Raw genomic sequence first — 27294 nt, forward strand, 5'->3', positions numbered from 1 at the left:
TCCCCGAAAAGAAAACAAAACAAAACAAAACAAAACAAAACAAAACAAATAGGGGAATGCAAAGAGTCAGGGGAAGTGGGTGGAGGAAGGGGAAGCATACACCTGGAAAGTTACTGCAGCAACTAGGAAGAGAATCCCAAATTGTGACCACTGAAGAGGATTCGTAAATCTCCGCCTCTTCTCTCCCTTCCGCTTCTGAATAAAACCAAACCCAGCTCAGAGACCCTAGCCTCCTCTAAGGCTTCCGTAATCCATCCTGGAAAATCGTCTGGGATTGATGCACAATCCCAATCCAATCCATTTTCTAGTTTGCAAAGGAAAATCCGGTCCGGCGTTTATTTTTAGCAGCGCTTCCCTGTGACCGAATGCTACAGCTCTTCAGCTGGGATAACTGAGGACCGTATTGGGGAGAGAAGGGAAGGGGGCGGGGGAGCAGGAGGCGGTGTAAAGGGGGGGGGGAGGCCCTGCGCATGCGTGCCAGCGCCCATGCAAATCTGCTGTACATCCAGAGAGCAAAGTGGGATGATCTGTCACTACACCTGCAGCACCACGCTCCGAGGACAGCTCTTGCTCGCCGCTTCCAGACCCAGGTAAAAAAAAAAGAAAAAAAAAATATGAGGGGGCACCGTGCATGCATTTCAATACCAGATGCGCATGGAAACCTATCCCTTGTAGAGGCAATCTGCTGCTGCTGCTAAGTGTCCTTTGGTGGCTGATTGCAGCTTCAAGGTTTAAGAAATCCCATCTTTCAGGAAGCCTGAGGGGAAGGAAGGAAGTACGGGCGAAATCATCAGATTGGCTTCCCAGATTTGGGAATCTGAAGCGGGCCCACATCTTCCGGCCAACTTCCATTGAACTTCCAGCACTCGAAAGGGACCGAAATGGAGAGCAAAGGTATGTGGTTGTCCCCATCGGGGGACTTCCCGCTGCATGTGCGTGTGGCCAGGGCAGTCCTCAGCGAGGGGACTGCAGTGCTTGGGGAGCGAGCATCATACTAGGTCGATAGGAGGAGATGCTATGTCCGTTGCTGCACCAGGGGAGAGTGGCAGGAAGGAGACTTCTTTTTAACTCCCACAGCTTGGAAGACAGTGTTTAATACTCCATCAGTTGCGTAGTGAAGTGTGATGAGTTTTTTTTTTTTTTTTTTTTTTTGGGTGGGTGGGGGGGAGAGTCTTTAGATTGTGGGGGAGGAGAGATATGTTGGTAAAGCAGTTTCTTTTCTGTAGAATGGATGGGCTCAAATAAATATATTTCATTTGCTTTAGGATTGCTGACAGGCATGTTTGTATCTGATATCATCCAATAATGCATTGCTATAAAAAATGTTTGGATTTCTCCACCCCCACCCCATAAAGATGGTATTTCTGGGCGTGTATGACCACATCCTACTGCATTTTGAATATATATCAGCAGAGAAATTGGGTCTATTTGAAACAGTGTGCGTTAGAACTGACCTCTAAGGAGAACAGTGTATCGGAGTACTGCTTGGCTCCCAAGCATGATGCATTTACTAGTTCTGGACATGTATATATTAATATTCTCCTCATAAGCAAATCTGCATACTATACATATACGAACTGGTAAATGAACTGTAAAAATCAACTTGTGATGGCATATTGAACACACATAAACAAAATGACTATTACAATTGTAAGGTTGGATATCCTTTGTGTTTAACTCCATCTATGCAGGGTTCTTCCTCCTCCTCCTCCTCCTCCCCCCCCTTAAAACACCCACCAGGTTGCAAGAACCTTGAGTGATGTGGTCAGATATCCAGTAGGAACACTGGATGTATTTAATTCTGGTGAAATCAGAAGAAATGATGTCAACTTTTATGAAACTATATTCATTACCCAGAACTCGAGCAGCTATATTTGAAACAAGGTTTTATTTTTAAACCAGGAATGTCAGTCATTGTGGTAATGTGCTCAGGATGAGGGAGTGGTAGTGGGTTACCTATTTCTGAGCTGATTAATAAAAATGGAGTGTTGAATGAGAGCAGGTATGTGTTCAATAAAGTATTTTAACTGTTTAGTTAGAAGGCTTAAGTATTTGAACCTAGGTGAGCATTTATAGTATGAAAAGAACTGAATTAACATGGATTTAGACTGGTTGGCAATTTTCAAAGTAGACAAATTATTCTTACGATTTGCTGTTGGGCATTCCTATGATCGACAGTGATGTACATACACAAGAGGATCCATGTTTCCATATACATGAGGCATATATTTATTAACTCTCTTGTGTAATCCATTTTTAATTGAGAAGTCAGTTTTAACTCATAGAGGTCTGTAATATTCTAGTTTCTAGTTGATTAGTATTCTGGCACATAAGTTAACAGCAGAGAAAGTATCATTTTACTCTAAAGCAGTGTTTTTGTACTTAGATGACACCTGCTATTTGGTTATTAAACTTGGTTATTTGGCAAGGGTTCTTAGTAACACTTTTACCTCCAATTTATACACTAATTCTTGATCCATAATATAAAGAGGATGTATCCCTTAGTGATAATTTTTTATTTCCCTTCCCTGCCCATAAAATATGCTACATGTCACTCATAATTCCAGGTGGTTTTTATCTCAGATTGATAACAATAGTGTTCTAGCTATTAAGTACTGCCAGTCTTGGGAATTTTGGAATAGAGAAAAAAATCTCAGAAATATATCTGAGAAGAATCAGGCCAGAAGTTCTATGCCAGTCCGGAGCGCAGTGATACAGGCATGATTTACAGCACCAACACAAAGGCAATGAGAAATTTTGCCCCAAGCCAATACTGTGGTCATTTTGCAGAGGTAGCATAATTGGCTCAGGTAAAAGACACGCTGCAAGTCCTTATGCGTTTAGTTCTTAGACTTCCTTTATAAAACTGAATTAGTCAGGTAGTGATCATATTAAGAATGGCTAATTACTTACATATTGGCTTTACTTTCTAAGTTGATGCAAATGGCACAGCTAAAAATGGTAGCTAACTTGAAATTTTTATTAGAGAAGAAAGAAAAAGAGTATAGTAAGAGGAGTGTGTCCATATCTTATTCTAATCAGTGCGTCTTTCATACTTTATGCTGTCATGTGCAAACTTCTTCCCCAGCAGATTTCAATTTAATTGTAGGAAGACATTCTCAAATGTAAGTACATATAATTTTTTTTCTACTGGAAACTCTTTTAAATAGATTCGAAGAGTGTTACTGCATGATTCAGTTGGAGGTTCAAGAGTTCTCCATTTCAGAAAAGAATCAAATGGCCCAATTAATCTTGAATCTCGTTGCCAGCCTTTGACAACCTTCACATTACCTCCAGCATTTGAAAACCTTTCTTAGAACACTTGTCCAGAGTCTCCAGCAGAACTTGTTATTTACAAATAAGATAAATTTTTTGCCCCTTACTTATTGCTTGGCATAAATAAGTACTTACTGCTTTGCTTTTGCATCACTTCCTATCATCCAGGGTAAGGAGGAGAGGAAAATAAATCAATTGACCTAGCAATCAATCATGATCTAATTTCAGAGATTTTTATGCACTATGATAATTAATATCACCTCCAAGATTTGGGTTGGTGCACAGTCTGATCAGCTTTGACAGAATTTGTGCCTTGCATTGGTTCACAGGCTTTGCTGTGCATTAGCATCCCCTGGCATGCTTCTTAAACATCCTCATGCCCGGCCAAACCCATGCCAGTGACATCAGAATGTTGAAGTGTGAGAGAGGCACAGGTATTTTTTTTTTTTTTTAAAGATGCCAGGTACAGCAATGTTTGGGAACCACTCATTTAGACTCTCGATAACCAAAATGTGATTTGAAAACTAGTCTTCTTAGAAACGCAGGATCTGGATCTTTACTCAGGCTTATTGAACCAGAATCTGATTTTTAACAACGTCCCCAGGTGATGTACATGCATATTAAGTTTGAGAAGCATTGATCTGGAGTTAGGAAAGAGGTTCTTTGTCCCTCTATCTCTCTTCTACTTTTTTTCTTTTTCTGCCTGTACCACATTTTTTCTTTGTCTAGCTAGGTTCTCAACCTCAGGCTGGCATATTAGGAACACTTGTGGGGCATTTAAAGCATAAAGATGCTTAGGGTACCCCTCTAGACACTCTGATTTAATTGGTTCTGGAATGGGACCTTGGTGTAGGTATTTTTAAAAAGCTCTCAGGTGATGCTAATGGGTATCCAGACTCAACCACTGGTCTAGGCCCTTGCTACTCAAGGTGTGGTCCATAGACAAGTAGCATTAAAATCATCTGGGATGCAGAATCTCAGGCCCTACCCTAGACTCACTGAATCAAATATGCCTTTCAGTAAAATCCGCTGGTCATTTGCAAGCACATTAAAGTTTAAGAATTACTTGTCTAAATCTTAGGGAACTGACTGTATCTAAGACTACCACCTCAGTATAGAGGATGTGATATCCTCAGATCAGTATGGAAAGCCCTGGATATGTGATCATGTTATAGGTCTTTGGTTGCTTTTGGAAAGAAAGGAGATGAGATGCAAAAGAAATTTCTTGCTTCATAGTTAGATCAGAAAATGGACTCACTTTTAAATACCTTCTCTGCTTTTCCTCAAGCCATTTACTTCCAACCCCTGATTATCTTTAAACACTTATTCTGCAGGTTCGAGCTGAGCTTCTGACAATGTCCCTGGTATTAACCCAGGGTAGTGTGTTGTTAGACTGCTTAAATCAAGGTACATCTTAGAGGGAATATAGCCTTAGCCTCTTCCCATGGTCATATGTCCCTGTTCAACTCTTCTGAGATTCATTTTATGTACTCCTTGCTCCATAACATCTTCCCTGACCTCCCTCACATCTAATTAGTATTTTGTTGGCATACTTTATATGACTTAAGTAATTTTTTGTCCCTCATGTAATGCATTTCCTACAATCAGCATTGCAATTTTTGTATTCTTTACTTACTTAATATTTATTGAGCACCTGTTATACTCTCAGTGTACTTACCTCTGAGACTGTAAAAGAACACTAAGATGCAATTTCTGATCTTAAAAATCTCCCTCTCATGTCTCCCCTAATAGATTGACCTTCCTGTGGGCATCATCTGAACCTAGTATTCCTCCAGCTACCCAGCTACCTGCTTCAGATAAAATATTTTTGTTTACCATAGGTTACATATGTTGAATTAAATGGCCTTACTTAGTTTACCATGCCATGTTCATGCATCCAGGAGGTGGTAAATTGGGAAAGGTGAAGGATGTTTGGCTACCAGAAATATTGGTTTGATTCCAGACCATAGAAGGCAGTAACCTGACCTGCTTTCTCTGTAGAGAACTGCCAGTGTATTCCCAGTGAAGATTCAGCTCTGTTCTGGGTTTCACACCAATCATTAGAGTCAAACCAGGGGCCTGAACCAATATATTTAAGACAAAGAACAGTCATTTCTCTGAAACCAGGATGGGCCACTCTGCAGGAGAGAAAGGAAATGTATATGTAGTAACTAGTTTAGCAGAGCTGAGAAGTGATTTTAAGAAAAGCTGTTTTGCGGTTAAAAAAGAATCCAAAATCTGAGGCCATTGTGGTGGGATAAGTAAAATATAAGGCAGTAAGAAACATAATAGAATAGGCATTGGGCATAGGAGATCCCTGTTCCTACCTCGACTCTAATGTGTAACCTTGGACAAATCATTTTCCTTCTCTGAGTCTCCTGATTCTTAAATATTAAAGGAAGTTCATTTCATTTAATTCAAAATATTTACTTAGTTGCTGCCTTGTTCCAAGCACATTGTTAAATGCAGGGGATGGGGATAGAAATAGTGCATTGGCTTGCCCTCTAGAAGCTTCCAGTCTAGGGACACATGGACAGGCTCAAGAGCTGTCGATTTCCAACATGGTGTGTGTTTTCCTCATTCATTTTTCAGCGTTCTAATGGTTGTCCAGGAGGCTGGAATATAGTCTTCCAGTGATTCGTGGCCTCTATAGAGGCACTTAACATTCCACAGCAACCGTGCCTACCTTTTGTTCTCCTGTTGGTTTACTGAAACAAAATTGTGTGGGGAAAACATTTGAACTCAAGCTAATTATCTATTCTTAACGCTCTACGGACTGAGCAGCTACCTTGCTAGTAACCTATTGTCTGACTTAGGTGCTTATCGTGAGGCTTGTTAGCATTAGAAATGACTTTGAAGGTGGCCAGGAGTGTCATCCCCTTATCTCTGTCTTGTTAATGCCTTTAAGCTTCTGAAGTACTGTCCCTATTAGGTATGGTGTTCTGTACCCACTAAGTGACCAATCGTGGTATATTGGATTTTCTGACTTGTCACATACTAGCAGCCATAAATAACATTCACGAGACACTTTGTATTCTTTCAAAGGGTTTTTAATTTATATATATACATATAATCTCCCTTCAAACCCTGTGGTTAGGCATTTTAACTTCATTTTAGAGATAACAAAACAGAGGTTCAGAAAGACTAAGTGACTTAGGCAACTCATCATATCTTTGTTTCTCTGTAATATAAGAATTATTGTAGCCACCCCAAGTCCCATACCATACTGTCATGATTATGAAATTTAACTCATACCGATAAAGCATGTAGAGTTCCTTACAATCATTGTCTTTTGGTATTATTAGCTATGTTTGTCTTTTCATGGGAATGCGAGATCCTGGAGGGGAGAAACTGGTCCTTCACCACCTTTATAGCTTTAGCAGCAAGTATACTGCATAGAAGCTCAACAAATCATCCCTGTTGACTTCTGCAAAGGCTTTAATTTACTAAAAGAGATTCCTTTTATGCGTGTTCTGTATTGCTGTAGTAATTTCTCAAACACCTTGTCTCTGTTTTTCTGGGACTTAGTTGTGAGGCAATTCTATAACATCTTGTGGGTTTGGGGATGGAGATGCATTAGGTCAAGCATTACGCCTTGAATGGTTTTCAAACACTGACCACAAGAAATCTGATGACTAATAGCATTCTCCATCCGAGGTACACATCAGAATCATTGGGTATGCATGGGACATGGGACTGGGATATTTAAGAAGCACCTCAGATGATTAAGGTATTCACTCTTAATTATGAATCCATAAGATAAGCCACAGCGGATTAATATGAAACCATAACATGTACCTGAGTCCTTTATCAGGAACACTATAGGACTCCTACTGCCTGGGTCTTGACTATTATTATCTTTAGTGTTAAGAGAGTGACATGTAAACAAGAGACCTAATTCCTATACTACAGGCTTGGGATAGCAAATAGGTCAATAGATTGTGAGTGTCTGAGGCTAAGAAGACACATAATTTTCCCCAATATCTTCATCTTCATCTCCGCATTAATATCCTTGCATTTAGAACGTGGTGGATGTTTGTTTGTTTTTTTCCAGGATCTATGTTTATAGTTGTAATTTTAGTTTGCTCTTCTCTCCAGTTACTTTTTGAAACAATCTCTGTCTCCTTGTCTTTGGGAATGTGGGACTCCCACCCTCCAGTGGTATTTTGTTGCTGTGATGAAACTGATGGCACTTTGGAAGAAGTCCCAAAGGACACCTGTTGCTCCTCCACAGACCCTTTCTTTTTCTTTTTTTCCTTTTTTTAAAAGCATATATTGACTTTTTAGCCAAAACACACCCTCCCAGCAGTGATTCAGAGAGCGCAGATGATTGAAAGTGGGCTTTAAACACTGCAAAAGAAAGAAAGGAAGCTGCTATTCTGTGGTTAGGTTTTTGTTTCTTTTCTGTTTCTGGATGGCCAATAGCCTGAGAAGCTGCCTAAAGGGACTCAACTGTAGAAACAAAACAAAACAAAACAAAACAAAAACAAAACACCCAGAAGCTTTCAGAGGCCATTCAGAAGATAACTAACACATCAAAGATTCCCTTAGCCAGGAGGCAAGAAGCAGCAGCAATGCCAATTTGCTGATAATGTGTCCATCTCTCCCTGCCCCACTCTTTCCTACAGTTATCACCCATGTGAAACAATTGAGTTTTTCTTCAATCCTCAAATACTGATAACATTCAAATAGGTTGAGCAAAGCTCAACACAAGGTGAATTGGGACATTCCTTTTCAACTTTTTGGAAACCAAAAACCTAGATTTGTTTCTGATTTCCAAAATAAATGACAATTATTCTAATCGTTAAAATCTGCTAAGTTTAAAATTAGATTATTTATGCAGTTTTCTCCCAAGGCACTTCTTTCATTTCAAAATATTTTTAACATTTCTAGTACTATTTAAAATTGAATTTGATTTACTTCTTTTTCTCTGCTGGGATTTAAAGGAGAAATATTTTCTATGTGTTAAGAGAAAGGTTGCCATGTAAATCACGCTTCATTTGCGAGTCTACAAATGATTTAAAACGAGATGTCATGGGTACTTTTTACCTGTGGACTTTGCATCAGCATCAGCGTAAAAAGCAAAGTGATGATGCATATAGAGCAAAACCCTCAATAATATTGAGACAAGGGAGACAACCAAACAGGAGGGGAGGTAGGGGAGGGGGATGGGCTAAGTGGGTGCTGGGGATTAAGGTGTGCACTTGTGATAAGTAGTGGGTAGTGTATGTAAGTGATGAATCAGGAAATTCTTCTCCTGAAATTAATATTGTACTAAATGTTAACTAACTGGAATTTAAATACAAACTTGAAACAAAAAAATACTTTGATTAAAACAACAACAACAACACAAATACTGGACTAGATGCTAGAAAACCTGGATTCAGGTTTTATTCCTTGTATTCAGTGGAGGAACCTGGACAACAAACACTTCCTTCTCTCTGGAGCTCAGTGTCCTAAGCCTTTATTTTTTTAACTCTACTTGCCTATTGATTTCTATTTTCTTATTACAAAGAAACTGCTTTTCACCTAGTTCGTATTCTTCCTTTACTTCATCCTTTTTAGACTTGTAGTCTATGGAAAATAAAACATGGTGGTCATAACTACCACATTAATTTTTAAGGACCACTGTAGGTTTGAGCTAGCTTTTTAATACTGTGAGTTGTGTGACTGACTGACGTTGCAGGGTCTCTAACTGAACTGAGCAATGAATTTGGGTCCAAGTGAGAAAGGACTAAGATGAGGAAGAGAATTGCTACATGGCTGGTATTTGTAGATTGCATGATTGTGACCACATATAGGCCCAGGTGTGTCTGATGTGAGGGAGGCTAAGGGGGCCTTGTGGCAAAGACTGGGGAGTCTGAGGATTTGGACTTGAGTCCTGAATCCCACCCCAACTCATAATGTGAGTTTGAGCTGGTTACTTCCTTTCTCTGTTCTTGTTTCTTCATCTGTGAAACAAGGGTGGATTAGAGGCAAGATTCATTTCATCTCTGGGATTGTCAGAACCAGCATTTGTAAGGTATTTATGTAGGGACAACGGTGGATAAATTCTGTTTAAGGATTTATGGTTGGTACCTTGGTCTCTCCTTTTTCTTTGGCTGAGTGACATTTTTGCTCAGCAGATTGTATGTTATGGTTTTATAACTTTTTTTAACCTCACATGTGTCTCCTTTACAATTAAGATTAGTTTATTTATACATCAGTCATATGTGAAGTTGATTTGGTAGATATGGTTTTCTCCTTTCTCCCAACCTAACCAGCACCTCACCCCTAATAAAAGGAAAGACAAACAGAATAATGTAAGAAATCCAAGTGCTGAGTGTTTTAGTGACATAATAGAAGAGATTTGATTTTCTTTTAGCTCTCAATCAGCAGTAATATATTATTCAAAAATAATTGCACTCAGTCCTTCAATCTTCAAACAATTTAAAAACTGATAACTATCTCTTCTGGTATTTGATTGGTTACTGATCATTTTAGATAGAAGATACATTTTTGCTTTCAGATGAAGCTATCCAAAGTCTAAGAGTTTCATGGTTAATATGCTGAATTTCTTGATTGCACAAAGAATGAAATAGAGATGGGGTGGAATATCTAACAGGCATTAATGTGTTGATGAACATGAGCTAGGCACGTGCGCTCTCTCTCTCTTTCTCAACAAAACAAAACAAAAAAGAAGATAGGACATTTGAAGAGATTACTGTCTTGTGAAATAATGCTTATGTAGCTTTTGCTCTGTACCAAGCACTGTGTTTTACATATATTGACTCATTTAATCCTAATAACAATCCAGTGAGTCAAACCCTACTGTTATTCCTATTTTAGGGAGTGGAAAAACCAGGCATAGAGACTTTAAGTAACTTGCCCAGATCAATAGCTAGGAAGTGGCAGACTGGCTTCTTAGTCTGTGAGTTTAACCCCTACTGAACGTCTAAGGTTTATTTTGCTCTAGTCTGGTAAGTCAGTTAACCTTCCTTTGTTACTGAAAAACTAGCCCAGCTGTGTGCACACATGTGAAATGTGTACATTTCATTAACTTTTAGGATGCCTGATCTCTGTAGGCTCAGTCTCACCCAAACCCCGGCCAATGAGAGCTGACTTAGGGAATCGCTGGGAGTTTCCTGCCTGCTGTCAGGTGGGTATGAGAAAGAGCTCTCTGCTCTTGTACGCCTTCTGTTGACTTTCAAACCCAAGGGCTTAAGGAGGCATGGGGTTACAACTTCCTTTTTTTTTTTCCCCCTCACCTCACCTCCAATAATTGTCCTGCTTATCTGGGAAGCTCAGTGGTATGGTAGAAAGATTATAAGACATAGCAACTTGCTAATCCCTCTGACTTGGGCAAGATATATCTCTGTGTCTTTGCCTCTTCATTTGTACCATGTCTCTTTTAAGTTAATGGGACAAGGACGACAAAGAACCCAGCATAAAATCAGTACTCAATAATAACAGCTGTTGTTGTGGTTATTATCTGACCCTTAGTCTTACTACTTCCTCTGTTCCTGAATGGGGCTAGATTCTTGTCTCAAACTCCCCACTATCACGTTAGCCTGGTTCCAGGGAACTAGATACAGCTTCTGGTGGCCTTCACACTGCAGGAACGTTCCTGAGACGTGACAGGATTCCTACTTGATGCTGGAAGCTGCTACCTGTCTTCCTCTTAGTGCCATGTTTCTTCCTTCCCCTGTCTTTCCCCTCCTCCTTCTTTGACATGAGCTGTGATGGATCTAGAATTGGTTCCACTCCTCCCCACTCTTCTTTGGACTGCTGACCTTGCTGCCCTCAGGAGTTTTCTCCTTTATCTTGCCTAATTCCTGCTCACTCATTTTTCTCTGGTTGGAGACATCAGAATGCCATGCAACGGTGGTGTATGGTTCAAAATGCTAGTTTTGTTTTGTTTTTTTTTAAAGAAAGAACATTCTTTTTTTTTAAATTTTTATTTATTTATTATTTGACAGAGAGAGACAGCAAGAGAGGGAACACAAGCAGGGGGAGTGGGAGAGGGAGAAACACGCTTCCCGCTGAGCAGGGAGCCTGATGCGGGGCTTGATCCCAGGACGCTGGGATCATGACCTGAGCTGAAGTCAGACGCTTAACGACTGAGCCACCCAGGCGCCCCTCAAAATGATAGTTTTTAAGACATACTATTTATATCACACTGTAAAAATTAAAGAGTAGTGACACTGATTGGTTAATCCATTGCCTTTTTTAAATCAGAATTTTACTAATTTGTTTCCATTGTCTGGCCTAAAATGAAGTCCAGTTTCCTCAGGTTGTGTAGACAACCCAGCCTAAGGCTCTCTTGTACCTTGTTATTGAATATAGAAATAAATGTGTATTTGGCTGAGTCTTGAGGAATGTTAGAATAAAGGATCATGGGTAGGATTCTTATGAGGAAAACCTATAGCTTAAAAGAGTAAGCAAGATTATTCCTAGAAAATCAGCCCAGTCAACCACACTGGTTAGTTAATACAAAGTTGTTATTGATGATGTAAACAAATAATACATGTATACAAATATCCATTTATCTGTGCCATGCACATTGCTTGCCGTTGGGATTAAAAATGAAAAAAGACAGTTTCTGACCCCATGGCGACCTCATAGACAAGCTTTTGAAGGTAGTAGACACAAAGTCCAGGAAGAGCTGAGAGCTGGCAGTGCTTGTGAAAATTTAGATTCAATTTTAAATTGACTTTGTAATATATCTTCTGTGTGGATTGCTCTGGCTAGGTGTTAACAGGCCAGGAACCAATGATTATGACAAGGTTTCTACCCTTTGCTATCACACCAGATATAGAAATATAATCTGTGGGAATACAGAGAAGGGAGTTGGCATTTGAGCTGGGTCTTGCAGAAGGGACCGAATGGAAACATTGGAAAAATATTCCAGGCTGATGGATTAGTAGAAGCAGAGGTATAGAGTTATTGGTAAACATGTTACAATGAGGAAAACATTAAGTGGTTGAATGATTTCATTCATCTAGCAAGTTATTTGTCATACTGGACACTGTTCCAGGTGCTGAATATAGTAGTGACAAGACAAAGTCTCCGACCTCATGAAGCAGGTAGGTTTGGGGACAGGATACAGTGCATGATGAATCACGAAAGGTTGGGGGAAAATTGTGGAGGCCTGTTACAAATTACATAATGTAGGTGATGATAACTTACATTTCAAAAACGTTAATTAATATAATTATCTTTAAAAATTAGATTCCCAGTGCTTTTAGAGTATAATTATACTTGCAAAGCTTCAATTATTCCCTAGCTTTTCAAGAAAACATCCACTTTACAAAGCAAGGCACACCTATAAGCCTACTGCCATGGCCAGAAACGACACTATGATACAGTATTTCACTCTGTGATTTTACCAGTCTCTAATGCTGAGATACTTCCCTTGCTTAATGGAACAGTGAATTTCACTTCTGTTCACTTTTGGTTCTCAGTCCCCTGAAGTTTTTGTATTGAAAATTACAGATTGGCATTTAGGAGAAAGGTCCAGAGAATCTTTTTGAAATGTGTCAGGTTCAAAAATTGCTCCTGGAAGGTCTATAAATTATTATCAAGGCTCAGAATTGTGATGACAGGGCAAAAACTACACAAGTACTAATATATATGTATTTTGCAACTATGTTATATGAAACTTTTCAAACCCTTCTACCCTTAAGCATATGAAGACTCGTGTGAGAAATATGTTTGACTTCAACCTTATGATCATTTTTTTCAATGGTAAGTTTTGATTTTCTGGCTATCTTTCTTTAGAGAAGATAGGGAAATTAAAAAGAGCAGTTTCTGAGCCCAGTTCTGGTTTTGATTTTTGTCTGTACAATTTCTAGCTGAAGATATTGGGTGAGGTTCCTAATCTCCTGACTGTAGATTTTATCATCTACATAATGGAGATAGTAATAGTATCTATTAAAGGAGTTGCTTTGAGGATTAAATGAGATATTATATTAAAGTGTTTACTACACTGCCTGGCATATATTAAGCATGCAACAAAATGTAGCTATCCTTAAATATCTCAAGACTGCCTCATTATAACCTAAAATCATAGCCATGGCTTTTGCTGAGTTTGATGGATTCTGGTTTGCTTAATTATTTAAATGAATTTCAAGCATAATATTCCAGTCTGAACCTCTAGTTTTAGCTCAACATAGAGCTGTAAAATACAGTAACCCCTCAAAAATACTGCTTTTGGATCAAAGCCTTAAAATTGTTCCAGGAAGACACTTCCTGTCAAACTAGACAGCAATAATCAATGGTTGAAATCTAGAATACCGCCTTGTATGGAGAAGGTCTCATCCTGGCTGGTGAAAGATTTATGAACAAGATTTTGAAACTGAAGGTCAGCAGATGATTTTCATCTAATAGCCATAAGGAGCAGTTAGACAGAAGGCAGGGACAGCCTTGTCTTTTCTCTGAGCAACCTCTTTTGATCTTGACTGGCCATTGAATCATGTCTCAGTAAGGTTGTGAGGGTGTCGGGAGCACACTGCAGCTTCCTATGCTACTCATTCCTTCAGAAATGTTTCTAGAGCAAGAGAATTATAAAGAGAATACATCATGAATAAAATTTGAGGTGATTTCTTCCTTTTTTTTGTCACAGTTATAGAAAACATATTATTCAAGATAGTTCCTTGTCTCCTCCCTCATTTTTTTTTCTCTCCAGAAACAATCTCTTTCAACTCTTTTTGATATTTATCCTCATACTTTAAATACCATTCTATTCTTGCTGCCTCTGAATTTCCCAGCTCTGTTGTTGATGTCCTACCTTGGAAATGAACTTTCCATCTCTTTTCATGAGCCCATTCTCACCACCACAGACATCCTTTATCCCTCCATCTTCCCTGGGTTGTTACATCGGTACTTTGGTTGGATCAGTATTTAGTAGTGACATTATTACGACCTTGTAAATACTTTTTATGACTAAGCCAAGTTAAGCTATGATTATGCTTCCTTTTGTGCTTTTTCTGTGATTGCTTAATGGAACAGTGAATTTCACTTCTGTTCACTTTTGGTTGTCAGTCCCCTGAAGTTTTTGTGCTTTTTCCATGATCGATAGCCGTCTTGTTTTTTGTTTGTTTGTTTGTTTGCTCAGCTCTCTACATACTTTTTTTTTTAAAGATTTGATTTATTTATTTGATAGAGAGACAGCGAGAGAGGGAACACAAGCAGGGGGAGTGGGAGAGGGAGAAGCAGGCTTCCCACCGAGCAGGGAGCCCGATGCGGGGCTCGATCCCAGGACCCTGGGATCATGACCTGAGCCGAAGGCAGACACTTAACGACTGAGCCACCCAGGCGCCCTCTACGTACTTTTTTAACTACAAGTCTCTGCCAGTGTTCCAAATCTCAAGACATTCAGTCGTACAGATATTCTATCAAGGTCATCTTCTTGAAATAATCTCTCTCTGAACTTTCTGACTTGGTTCTACATGTGCTATTTTCCTTTGACTCCCCCTGCATGGGTTTGATTCTGGAATCTTCCTTCCCATCACCTCGGAAAATCTCTGTAGATCTCTTTGCCTAGATCTCTGGTTCTCCTACATCCTTTGTATTTTTCACTCCCTTATTTTGGTGAAATAAATTTTCCCATAGCTTCCTGAAGAAAAGGATACATAGTAGTTAAACTTCCTGGGCCTTTGCAATATCTGAAAATACCTTCGTTCTTTCCTCATATTTGAATAATAATTTGGTTAGGTACAGAACTGTAAGTTGAAAACAATTTTCCTTCAGAATTTAAATGGCACCACTATAATGTTTTCCCTCTTTCAGTTTTGTTGCTCTGGTTTGATGCCATTCTGATTCTTTATTTTTTGAACATGACTGATTTTTTCTCTTTGAAAACTTGTAGGATCCATTCTTTTTCCCGGAGTTCTGAAAATTTATAAAGATTTGCTTTGTTGTAGTTTAATATTTACCCATTATGCTGGGGACTTAGTAGGCTGCTTTAATATGGAAACTCATATTCTTTACATCTAGAAAATTTTTCTGAATTTTTTTCTTGCTGATTTCCTATTCTGTTTCTCCTCCTCCTCCTTCCTTGTTATTGTTTGGTTCCAGCTTTTTGGAAATCTTGTTACTTAGACATTGATATCCTGAATTTATTTTTTTGTGTTTTTATTTTTCATATGTTTCATCTTTTATTTTCCATCGCTTCTGCATTTTTCCCTATTTTCTAGGTGATAGGCTCAACTTTATCTCTAATCTTTCTGTTAAGTTTTGTTTTTAATTTCTGATATCCAGACTTACTTTTTGGTTTTATATTATGCTGTCTCGTTTTACTGAGGCAATATTTTCTAATACCTGGTTGAAGATAGTGATGATGTATTTTTTAGAAGTTTCCATCTCCTTCTATAGCCTTTGTTTCCAGTTAGCTTTTATTTTAATTGCTTGCTTTAATTTTTCTCTTTCATGTTAGAGACTTTTTACAAATGTTTTTTCTATTTGGTTACCTCTTCATATTTAAGAGTCGACTACAAAGATGACTGGAAGCTCTGTGCACATGGATGGGGCTTATTGAAACTTACTGAAATAATCTCAGTTGTAGGGTAAACACAGTGGGCTTTTAACTGTGGAACTCCTAATATCAGTGTCTTTAGGTCTGGCCTCTTAATATTTACAAGTTCCTTAAGGAAGATTTTTTTTTTCTCTTGCCTGGACAATCAAGACATGGCTGCCAGGATTACGTGATCTCAGCAATCCGTGTATAAATATTCACTTAATCTCCCAGTTTTCAATGTGGTTCTTACTCTACCCATTGCACGGGGAACTTCTGTCCTATTTTCTACAAAAAATAAATCTCCAGTGTTGTACTGGGATTGGGGAGGGTGGGTATCTGGATGTTCAATGTTTAGGAGAGGGTTTAAGGTTATAGTGTCTTCTTAAAAACAAACTTTCCACTAATCCTGCATATTTTATCCCCTTCCCTCTCGCCCCACTTCTCAACAAACCATGGTCTAAGCTTTTGAAGATTCTGCAGTCTGAGTTAGGCTGCTTGCTGTCTTTCCCCACTGCTGACTTAGAATTCAGCTTTCTCAGGTCTGCTAACTCCTTTCTGTCTTCATTAGTTGGTTTCTTATTTCCAACATTTGGTTGTTGTTATCTTGTCTCACTTTTGCTCCATCTTTGTAGATTTATCTCTCTCCTTCTCTCTCTCTCTGTCTCTCTCTCTCTCTCTCTCTCTCTCTCACACACACACACACACACACACACACACACACACACACACACACACACCACACCTTTATTGTACTTTTGATGGTGTTTCAGGTAGAAATGAAAGTAAAAGCTTGTCTTCGTTTTCCCCATCTTTAGCTAGAAGTCTCTACTTTTAAAAGATACTCTTGCAGGGGCGCCTGGGTGGCTCAGTCGTTTAGTGTCTGCCTTCAGCTCAGGTCATGATCCCGGGGTTCTGGGATCGAGTCCCGCAAAAGGCTCCCTCCTCAGCAGGAAGCCTGCTTCTCCCTCTCCCACTCCCCCTGCTTGTGTTCCCTCTCTCACTATGTCTCTCTCTGTCAAATAAATAAATTTTTTTTTTTTAAAAAGATACTCTTGCAGAATGATAATCTTAGTTCAGAGATCCTGGAGATAGCATCTGTGGAACTTTTGGCAGTGCCCTGGCTGGCTTCTCCTTTTTGTCCAACATACTTAGATTGTCAGACATCAGGGTCATGAAAGTAGTCTTGTGAGAAAGCAACACATAAATATCTTAAAAGCATTACAAGATTGGGGCACCTGGGTGGCTCAGTTGGTTAACTGTCTGCCTTTGACTCAGGTCATGATCCTAGGGTCCTGGGATCAAGCCCTACGCCGGGTTCCCTGCTCAGTGGAGAGTCTGCTTCTCCTTCCTCTGCTTGTGCTCTCTCTCAAATAAATAAATAATCTTTTTAAAAAAGTTATAAGATTAAAAGAGCTACCAAAATCACGTCTAGATAATTTTTTAAGTTGCCTTGACATACTAATTCATTTATTCTTCCACTACCTGACATCTATTAGATGCTTACCCTGTCATGCATTGCTGGGCGTTGGCAAAACTTGAATAAGAGACAGTTTGTGACCTTGTGAACCTTTCACGCTAGGATGGAAAACAGTCACCACTGCTCAAGATGCAATATGGTAAATGCCATAATGGAGTTATTAACAAGTGCTAGAGGCTCTAAGGGGTGGGGATGAGTAAGTCTGCCTTCAAATTCATGATTGGAAATGTGTCTCAGCTCTCACAGTTCAAGCAGTAATTTCCTAGAAAAATCCTCTCACTAATTCATAACTGGAAAAGTTACTAACCTTCCAGCACTGTAGAAGAGTCTTTAGGGTTAGAAGGGACTTTGGAATTCATTTTTAGCTTCTTCATTTTACCTGTAAAAACTGAGGCTCAGGGAAAAAGTGTCTCAATCCCGGTGAAGTCAGGACAGAAACACTGGTTTCTTGATTTCCATAGTAATTGTCTATCCACTAACTCATATTGATTCCCTACTCTACAGTCCAGTTATCGATAAATATGAGTAAACTTTTTAATTGGTGGCTTTGAGTCTCCGAGATCCGGAAGTAACGGTTTTGAAGACCCCCGAGGATTTTTTAAACACAGAATTGCAAATGAAGGAGCTCTGCTTTGATACAGGTGCAGGACTCCACACTCTTTCATATAATGTTAGAAAGACTGCGGCGCCTGGGTGGCAAATTCCGCTAAGCATCTGACTTTGGCTCCGGTGGTGATCTCCCGGTCCTGGGATCAAGCCCCCAGCCGGGCCCACCCAGCCCCCCCGCCCAGAGCCCTCTGCTGAGCCCTCACAGATCTCCCACCTCCAGCTCTGAGCTGTGTGCTCCACGCTCACTGGGGAGTCCGCTTGTTCCTCTCCTGCTCCTGACTCATGCTCGCGTTCTCTCTCTCAAATAAAGAAATAAAAATCTTTAAAATAATGTTAGAAAGACAGAAGGCTTGGAGTTGTCACTAGTTCTTTTGAAAGCAGGACCATGGTTCTTAAACTGGAAGAACAGGGCTCTTTTTATTTGCACAGGTTAATATTGATTGAACTTAAAGTCACCCAGGAAATTCAGGGGATGACTTCCCAAATGAAGCTCTGGTTATGCTATCTTGCAATATATTTCTGAGATTTTTTTCTGTGTTTATATTGTCTTGAAAGCACACAACAGATGTATAAACATAGAATTTAAACATTTTGGAGAGGCGGAGAATGTTGTTTTTAGTGAACACTTAAGAATGTAATGTATTCTGTTAAATTTTTGGTTTTGTGATTTAATTAACTATTAACAAATGGTAAATGGGGGGAAGCTAAGACCGATAAAATACATTGTTCAGTACTCATTCTTTATCAGTAATATAATACTAACAATAATTACATTACTTATTAAAAACAAAACACAACATGAAAGAGATCTTATAATATCTTCCCAGAGTACATTAACTTTTCATATCCACAAATAATTAGATTGTAATTTTCTCAGTAAAGTTTTTCTTGGTCCTTCTCTGCTGAGAAAGGTCTTTCCTTCTTCTGGCCCTCTGAATGTTCCTGCAGAGTTGATTTCTTTCCACACTGTATTCTTTGGGTACATGTCAGCACCTGTCTCCTAGGCTGTAAGCATCTTGAAGGCAAAGACTTGGTCTTTCTTCTTTGTAATCCCAGTGACTTGACACATATTAGGTACACAATAGAAAGTTAATTGAATAAATAAAATTATAAAGCCCTCGATATGTAATATTCATTTACTTATTTGATTTTTATAACTTTTTTCATTATATCCTGGGTGTAAAGCAGCTAAAGACCGAAGGCTGACACACACGTAGCACATAGCCTCCACTTCCCTTTCTTTCTTTTTTGAACGTCACTCAGATTTCACCCTGAGCTCAGATCCAGCCTTTAAGTAATGGATCTTATTCACTGTGATTTAACTTCCTGCTTCCCGTGGAGGAGAACTATCAATCTTCACCCTTTCAAAATCTGGTTAGGCATAAAAACTTCCTCCTCCACCTTGTTAGAAGCATTTTCTCTTCCGTTTTTTTTTTTTTTTTAAACAAGAAACAAAAGAGTATCCCTTTTTCTTGGTCTCTTCTTGGAGGGGGGGGGGGGGGGGGGGGGGGCGTGGGTGTTTATTATCTGCGCATGTGCTTGTCACCAGTTCTCGGGTCCCCCTTCCTCCTGTTAGAGCCCGGATGTGCCGCTGTCTGTCAGCTCCCATGGAGACTGCTCTGAACACCTCCTCACATTCGCATTCTTGTCCTTAGTTACAGCCCTGACTTCAGCGACTCTGAGAATACAGATTGTACTTCTCAGGACTTTTTGTGAGTGCCACCAAAGAGACTTCTCTGTCGGCTCAAAAGGGTGGCCATGACTATCAAAACATATGCTTTAGGATACCCCAGGATTTCTACTTTTTGGAGGGTTGGGGATGGAGGTTCTCATTCCCTCAGATCAAAAGTGGGGGCCGAAGTAAGTAGGTGATGAAGAACTTCCTTGTCCTTGTTGTCTAAATCACTTTGCTGGTCATGCGTTTTGGTGTCTGTCCTGTTCTTTCTCTCAATTCATCTATTACCTTTGCGTGGGTTATTCATCTGGTTAGTGTTAACGTTCTTTCAAAATCAGACTTTTTATTTGTAAAGGCTTCACAAAGTTACTGTGGCAGGCCCTTTAGAATCGTGGCTTAATAGGGTACAAGTGAGGATCATATTGGAATAATTCTTTTTCTTTGATTGTATCTGTGGAACACAGATTGCTATGGATTTATGTATGGAGAATTAAATTTGTAGTACAAAAATGTGCATTCAGATTTATTTATTTACTTATTTATTTTTTCAGATTTAGCTCTGTGACCTTGGTCATATCCCTTTACCTTTCTGAGCCTTAGTTTATTTTAAGTGGAAGTAAATGTCCTATCTCTGGGGTTTGGAAGCATTCAAGGAGAGAGAGTATGTGGAAAGTGCTTTGTGAAATATATAGTACTGTAGAAAAGCAGGTTGTTATTAATAGAGGTCTGATTACGCCCATTTGTTTCTGCTTGGTCAGTTAGTTCTGGATGAATAAATTGGAGAGGACAAGAAGGAAGGAAACAGCACTGAGCTAGGAGTCGGGTGATCTGGAGTCCCTCCTGGTGTTCAGTACTCAGTCACTGACTCGATGTGACCTTGGCAAAGTCACTTTACTTCATGCGCTTCTGTTGCGTCATTGGTGATACGAGGTGGGCTGAAGAAATGATGATCCAGAGACTCTTCCAGCTTAAAAAAGTCTAAGGTGTTTTTGAGTCTAGTTACTAAAAAATTATCTCTTTAAGAGTGTCATTATGTTTATATTATTAAATCAGAAGCCTCACCAATTATAAATCCAAATAATGTATTTTGAATCTATGATTTTAAGGAATTATTTTACAGAAAATGCCAAAGCTTAATCTCTTCAGCACCAAAAAGGTACTGATGGAATCTCCTATCCACTGGGTGTTTCTATTGTGTCTGGGGAGGAAGTTGTATATTTAAAGAGGAGGCTGAGCATTAACAATGAACAAAATTCTATATGAGAAATCAGTTGTGTCCACAATACCTAGAGCACATTTTGTTGTGGAATATACTCTAATATCTTTAAGGTTTTTTTTCCCTTCACTCAACCAAAAAATTATTGAGTATTTGTTAAAAATCTGCACTATGCTAAGCACTGTAGATGCACAAGTGAGTAAGGTAATTCCTATTAGAAGGGATGGTTGATCCAGTGTAGAGAAGAGCATGTGTTAAAAATTATGAGAGATGAAACAAGGTTCCAAGAGTACAGGATAAAGAGAGATTAATTTTTTTTTAAAGATTTTATTTATTTGTCAACAGAGAGAGAGAGAGACAGCGAGAGAGGGAACACAAGCAGGGGGAGTGGGAGAGGGAGAAGCAGGCTTCCCGTGGAGCAGGGAGCCCGATGCAGGACTCGATCCCAGGACCCCGGGATCATGACCTGAGCTGAAGGCAGACGCTTAACGACTGAGCCACCCAGGCGCCCCAAGAGAGATTAATTTTGCTGAGGAGATGGAAGGAAGGTAAAAAATAGAGCATGTTTAAAATACTTTATAGCTTATACATGTTTTCCCATGTACTATCTTGTTTAAATATTGTCTAGGCTTTGACAGGTATAGAACAAGATAACATCTTTTGGATATCAGTTTGAGATCAGTTTGAGAAACTCTGAAGCCTAAGCAATGTAGAGAAATACCAATAATACATGGTTGTTAAAAAAAATTAAGGTGGAGAGTTATAATTAAGTCTTGCGAATTTCTGAAAGTTTTGCCCAAAGTGATGTGGACAATTTTCCATATTTGAACATGAATATCATCTTATTAACCATCCCTTTTTAAAATGAGAAGGCTATAAGAAACTCCCCAATTTACATAGTGTAAGTATTTAATTGCATGTACATTTTTAAAGTGAATTTATCTAATATTTGCAGCACATGGGTTTGTGATCACACAGCTGGAAGTAACCTTAGTTCAATTATCTAACTTTACAGGTAATGAATATAATAGGTCCCCTGCCTTTTTTTAAAGTTATTTTTACAAAAGAAGTGTTTTACCTGAGTACAAAATTAGGATTATGATTATGGTCTCCGGACCATTGTCTTTGCTGCCAGACTACAGCCCAGAGTCTGCTTAAAGATTGCAGCAAGTAGATCTGCATTTGATGTGAGAGATTCTTAAAATGGTCTGTCTCTGTTCTGCTGTTCACACAGTATTTTTCCATGAATACCTTTTAAAATAATTAATGTCATGTTTGAACTTACTAGTACTGCGTGGTGCTAATATTTCGAGGAAGACCATGGCTCCTTTGTGTCACCATATGCTTTTAATAATGTATCTACTCAAATATGCAAAGTGACTTCCACTCATAAAATGAGGAAATATGGTGCTGAGAAGTCATTGCTTCATCTCTGCCTCACATTCAGTGACAAATCTTTAAAAAAATGAAATACATCTTTCTATTATGATGTTTCAGAAATTTGCTTAGATTTGTTTCATGGCAAAGGAAAATTCTAATTTTATTTTATCTCAGCACATCAAATAGAGCAAATCTTAAATTTCAGTAACTGTGGCTATAATTTATTTTATTTAAAGAAGCATAATTTCCGGGGTTTGTGAATATGATCTCAGGTTATATTCTGTATTATTTTGGATATTGTTAAAGCATTGTGTCCATTTTCAGACTGCAGTGTAGAAGACTCTAGTAAAAATAGAGGAGACTGTGCATGTGAAATGAGCACTTTAATGATAGGGTAAGGTATCGAAGTTGCTTAACCTGAAAAAGAGAGAGCTCAGGAAATGTGCTAATTACCACTCTTAGCTTCTAAGTGATTTTGTGAGGAGCACTGTTGTTCCCCTTTCCACCCAGAAAGGAGGGATTTTGGTTCTGTATTAGTGGAGACAGGGCATAGCAACAATTCAGCCAGGGGGATTCTTGCTGCATCTTAATTATTTCTCAAGCCAAAAACTGATGACTATTGGGTTTTAAGTTATCTTTCCTTGTGTCTGAGTAAAACAATCTCTCAAGTTATCTTTAAGTTCTGTTGTTACCTTTGGGGCAGAGAGATTCAAACTGATTTCTCCTATGATAAAAATGGTCAGCTACAATGAAATAACGGAATCAAGGATGTGGGAATTGTCTCATCAACCCCTCATGCTACAGCTGAGGAGCCGGAAGCCTGGAGAGAATGAATGATTGGGAGAGAACTTACAGCAAGGTCTGACTCTCATGTCTGGGCTTTTCCATCTCTCTGCTCTCCTTCTGAATACTTGACTTCATTACCTAACATGTAATGGATTTAGTTGGTGATTACTTAACATTAAAGTAATAATTGGGATGGAAGGTCAAGCTCAGGATAAATTGGGAAATGCAACTCTTTCCAAGTATTGCAAATGATGGTTTATTCTGTCAGATCGGTGGCTTTCTGCCAGGGTGGCTAACGAAGAATAGATTTGTTGATTGTAGATGATTAGCAGTTAGAAATTATGAAATTGTTGAGATGTGTCCTAGGTCATTGTGCTCTTCTCTCACAAGCTAGAAGTAAATGTGTAGGAATGGGTATCTTACACCTTACCACAAGTGAGCAATTATTACTGGGAATTCTGCATACCCAATGGTGGTATTAATGTCCCACCAGGTACAGTTTTCTAAGAGCTATGATCACCACTGACTCATTTCTTTTCTGTGACTTCAAATTGTGTGGGAAAGGGAAGGACAGAGAGGTTCAAACCAACTTCCTTGTGGAAAACACCAATGTATAACAAAATAATAAAGTTGCAAATGGCATGGATGTTATTTTGTCCAACCCCTCATCTGACAGATGTAAAACCTGAGTCCAGAAAATAAAAAGATGTGGTTGGTATTTGGTAGTAGGTAAGGATTAGAAACCAGAAATGAGAAGGAAAAAAAAAATACCCAAAAGACTTTTTCTGAATGGGACTAATATTTTAAAAGAATGGAAGCAGTATGATAAGCACTCTGAGAGGCTGAGGAACTGCTGACAACAACTCAGGTCTTCTCAGTAGTGTATGTGGTTTCTCTTTGTAAAATGAGAGTGACCATCACCTCTAGAGAAAAGATGAAAAAAAAGTGGTAAGGTCTCTGTTGCTATTTGATCATCTTTGGCAAGTTTCTAACCCTTTCAAATATTCAGAGAACCAAAGGTAAATTATAGAGTTGGCAGGAATATTAGAATTCATCACTCATGCTCTGTGTAGGAATCTAATCTATCTTTTGGATTAATATTAAACTTCTCATTAAATTTGTGTCTCTCCTATCCTTGCTCTTGGTAGTAAGTAAGCCAAAGTCTGTGTAGTCACCTTTACGGCCTTTAAGAATAACAGCAGCTAATACTCAGTAAATATTTTTGTTATTATTGCTGTGTATGAAAGTACCGCTATTTTTACTTTTATTATTACATAAGGTTGGTGTTTGGAAGACACTTAAGAATCTGGTATAATTCCTATATTTTGCAGTGGAGACTGAGTCTAGGAAACAGGTCTATATAAATTTATATACGTACATAGCTGCAGACCATAAATGGAACTTAGATATACAAACTTTCTTTCCCAGTCCAGAACACTACATTTTAAAATAAATAATCTTGTTAGAAAACTCCACTTACAGTTTGTTTTATTAAGCTATAATTGACATATACCTTTATATTAGTTTCAGGTGCATAACATAATGATGCAATATGTGTAGACACTATGAAATGATCTCCACAACAAGTCTAGTTACCATCTGTTTCCATACAAAGTTACACATTTTTTTTCTTGTGATAAAAACTTTCAAGATTTACTTTCTTAGCAACTTTCAAATATACAATGCAATAGTATTGACTAAGGCCACCATGCTGTACAGCATATCCCCATGACTTATTTATTTTATAACTGGAAGTTTATACCTCTTGATCCCCTTTTGTCCATTTCACCCACCCTTCAACCTTCTTCCCCTCTGGCGACTACTAACCTTTTCTCTGGATCTTTGATTTTTATTTTGCTTTGTTTTTTTAGACTTCAGTATAAATGAAATCATACAGTATTTGTCTTTTGGTCTGATTATTTCACTCAGCATAATACCCTCAAGGTCCATCCATGTTGCCACAAATGGGAAGATTCCATTCTTTTTTTAAAAATGGCTGAGTGGTATTCCATTGTATATGTGTATGCCACATCTTCTTTATCCACTCATCTATCACATTTAGGTTGTTTTCATACCTTGGCTATTGTAAATAATGCTGTGATGAACACAGGGGTACATATATCCTTTTTGAATTAGTGTTTTCAATTCTTTGGATAAATACCTGAAGTGGAATTGCTGGATCATATGGTAGTTTTATTTTTAGTTTTTAAGGAACCTCCACATCGTTTTCCAGAGTGGCTGCACAAATTTACACTCCCATCAACAGTGCACAAGGGTTCTCCTTTCTTCCCATTCTTAGCAACACTTATTATTTCTTATCTTTTTGATAATAGCCTTTCGAAGAGGTGTGAGATGATATAACCCATTGTGGGTTCGATTTGTATTTCCCTGGTGATTAATGATTTTGAACATCTTTTCATGTTTCTGTTGGCCGTCTATAAATCTTCTTTGGAAAAATGTCTATTTTTATCCTCTGCCCGTTTTTTTAAGCAGATTGTGTTTTTTGGTATTGAGTTAGGTGAGTTCTTTACATATTTTGAATCTTAACCCCTTATTGCATATATTATTTGCAAATATTTGTCACATTCCATAGACTCCTTGTCATTTTGTTGAGAGTTTCCTTTGCTGTGAAGAAGTGTTTAGTTTGATGTAGTACCCCTTGTTCATTTTTGCTTTTGTTGCCTTTGCTTTTGGAGTTGGATCCAAAAAAAAAAAAGTGCATTGCCAAGATTGATGTCAAGGAGTTTACTGCCTGTGTTTTCTTCTAGCAGTTTTATGATTTCAGGTCTTACATTGAAGTCTTTAATCCATTTTGAGTTAATTTTTGTGTATGGTGTAATATATTAATCTAATTTCATTTTTTTTTTGCATGTGGCTATCTCATTTTCCCAACACCATTTATTGAAGAGACTGTCCTTTATTCTTGCCTCCTTTGTCATAAATCAATTGACCATAGATAGCATGGATTTATTTCTGGGTTCTCTGTTCTGTTCCATTGATCTTTGTGTATCCTTTTTATGCCAATACTATACTATTTTGATTACTATAGCTTTGTAATATTGTTTGAAATCAAGGACATAATGCCTCTAGCTTTGTTCTTTTTTCTCAAGATTGCTTTGGCTTATTCAGGCCAAATATTCAGACTATTCAGGCCAAATGGCTTTGGCTATTCTGTGGTTCCATAGAAATTTTAGAATTATTTGTTCTATTTCTGTGGAAAATGCCATTGGGATTTTAATAGGGATTGCATTAAATCTATAGATTGTTTTGGATAATATGGACATCTTAACAATATTAATTCTTTCAGTCCATGAGCATGGGATGTCTTTTCATTTATTTGTGTCATCTTCAATTTTTTTCATCAGTGTCATAGTTTTCAGTGTACAGGTCTTTCTCCTCCTTGGTTAAACTTATTCCTAGGTATATTATTCTTTTTTTTTTTTATTTTAAAGATTTTATTTATTTATTTATTTATTTGACAGAGAGAGACACAGCGAGAGAGGGAACACAAGCAGGGGGAGTGGGAGAGGGAGAAGCAGGCTCTCTGCTGAGCAGGGAGCCTGATGTGGGGCTCGATCCCAGGACCCCGGGATCATGACCTGAGCCGAAGGCAGACGCTTAACGACTGAGCCACCCAGGCACCCCTAGGTATATTATTCTTTTTTGATGCAATTGTAAATGAGATTATTTTCTTAATTTCTCTTTCTGATTTTTTATTGTTAGTGTATAGAAGCACAACAGATTTTTTTAAAGATTTTATTTTTGAGAGAGAGAGAGAGAGAGAGAAAGAGAGAGCACATGAGCACAGGAAGGGGCAGAGGGAGAAGCAGACTCCCTGCTGAGCAGGGAGCCCAACACGGGACTCGATCCCAGAACCCTGGGATCATGACCCGAGCTGAAGGCAGCCACCCAGGGGACCAACAACAGATTTTTTTATGTTGATTGTGTACTCTGCAACTTAACTGATTTTTTTTTGTTAGTTCTAACAGTTTTTTTATGGAGTCTTTAGGTTTTCTATATATAAAATCATGTCATCCACAAATAGTGACAGTTTTACTTCTTCCTTTCCAGCTTTTCTTTCTTGCCTGATTGCTCTGGTTAAGACCTCCAATACTAGGTTGAATAGAAGTGGTGAGAGTGGGCATCCTTGTCTCGTTTCTGATGTTAGAGGAGAGGCTTTCAGCTTTTCACTGTTGAGTATGATGCTAGTTGTGAGTTTGTAATATATGGACTTTATTACATTATGTTCTTTCTCTATACTGCCTCTACTGAGAGTTTTTATCATAAATGGATGTTGAATCTTGTCAAAAATTTCTTTTGCATCTGTTGAGGTGATCATATGATTTTTATCCTTTACTTTGTTTATGTGATATATCACA

The 27294-nt window shown here is 38.5% G+C and overlaps 1 protein-coding gene across 2 annotated transcripts in view; it reads left to right on the plus strand.

The window, feature by feature from the left end:
- The first annotated feature begins 476 nt into the window (after positions 1 to 476).
- The window catches only part of FGF12 (fibroblast growth factor 12), a 570000-nt gene continuing 543182 nt past the window's right edge, over positions 477 to 27294 (plus strand). Inside the window, exons 1-2 of one of the 2 annotated variants that reach the window (XM_073895559.1) lie at positions 477 to 590; positions 753 to 894. In XM_073895559.1, the coding sequence (XP_073751660.1) occupies positions 882 to 894 (13 nt within the window). In that variant the 5' untranslated portion in view covers positions 477 to 590; positions 753 to 881. The remainder of the gene's footprint in view (positions 591 to 752; positions 895 to 27294) is intronic. The other variant, XM_073895561.1, reaches the window with a different exon arrangement.

Source organism: Callorhinus ursinus, unplaced genomic scaffold, assembly GCF_003265705.2.
Source record: "Callorhinus ursinus isolate GAN/ISIS: 27379988/994484 unplaced genomic scaffold, GSC_fseal_2.0 scaffold1, whole genome shotgun sequence".
Taxonomy (NCBI): Eukaryota; Metazoa; Chordata; class Mammalia; order Carnivora; family Otariidae; genus Callorhinus; species Callorhinus ursinus.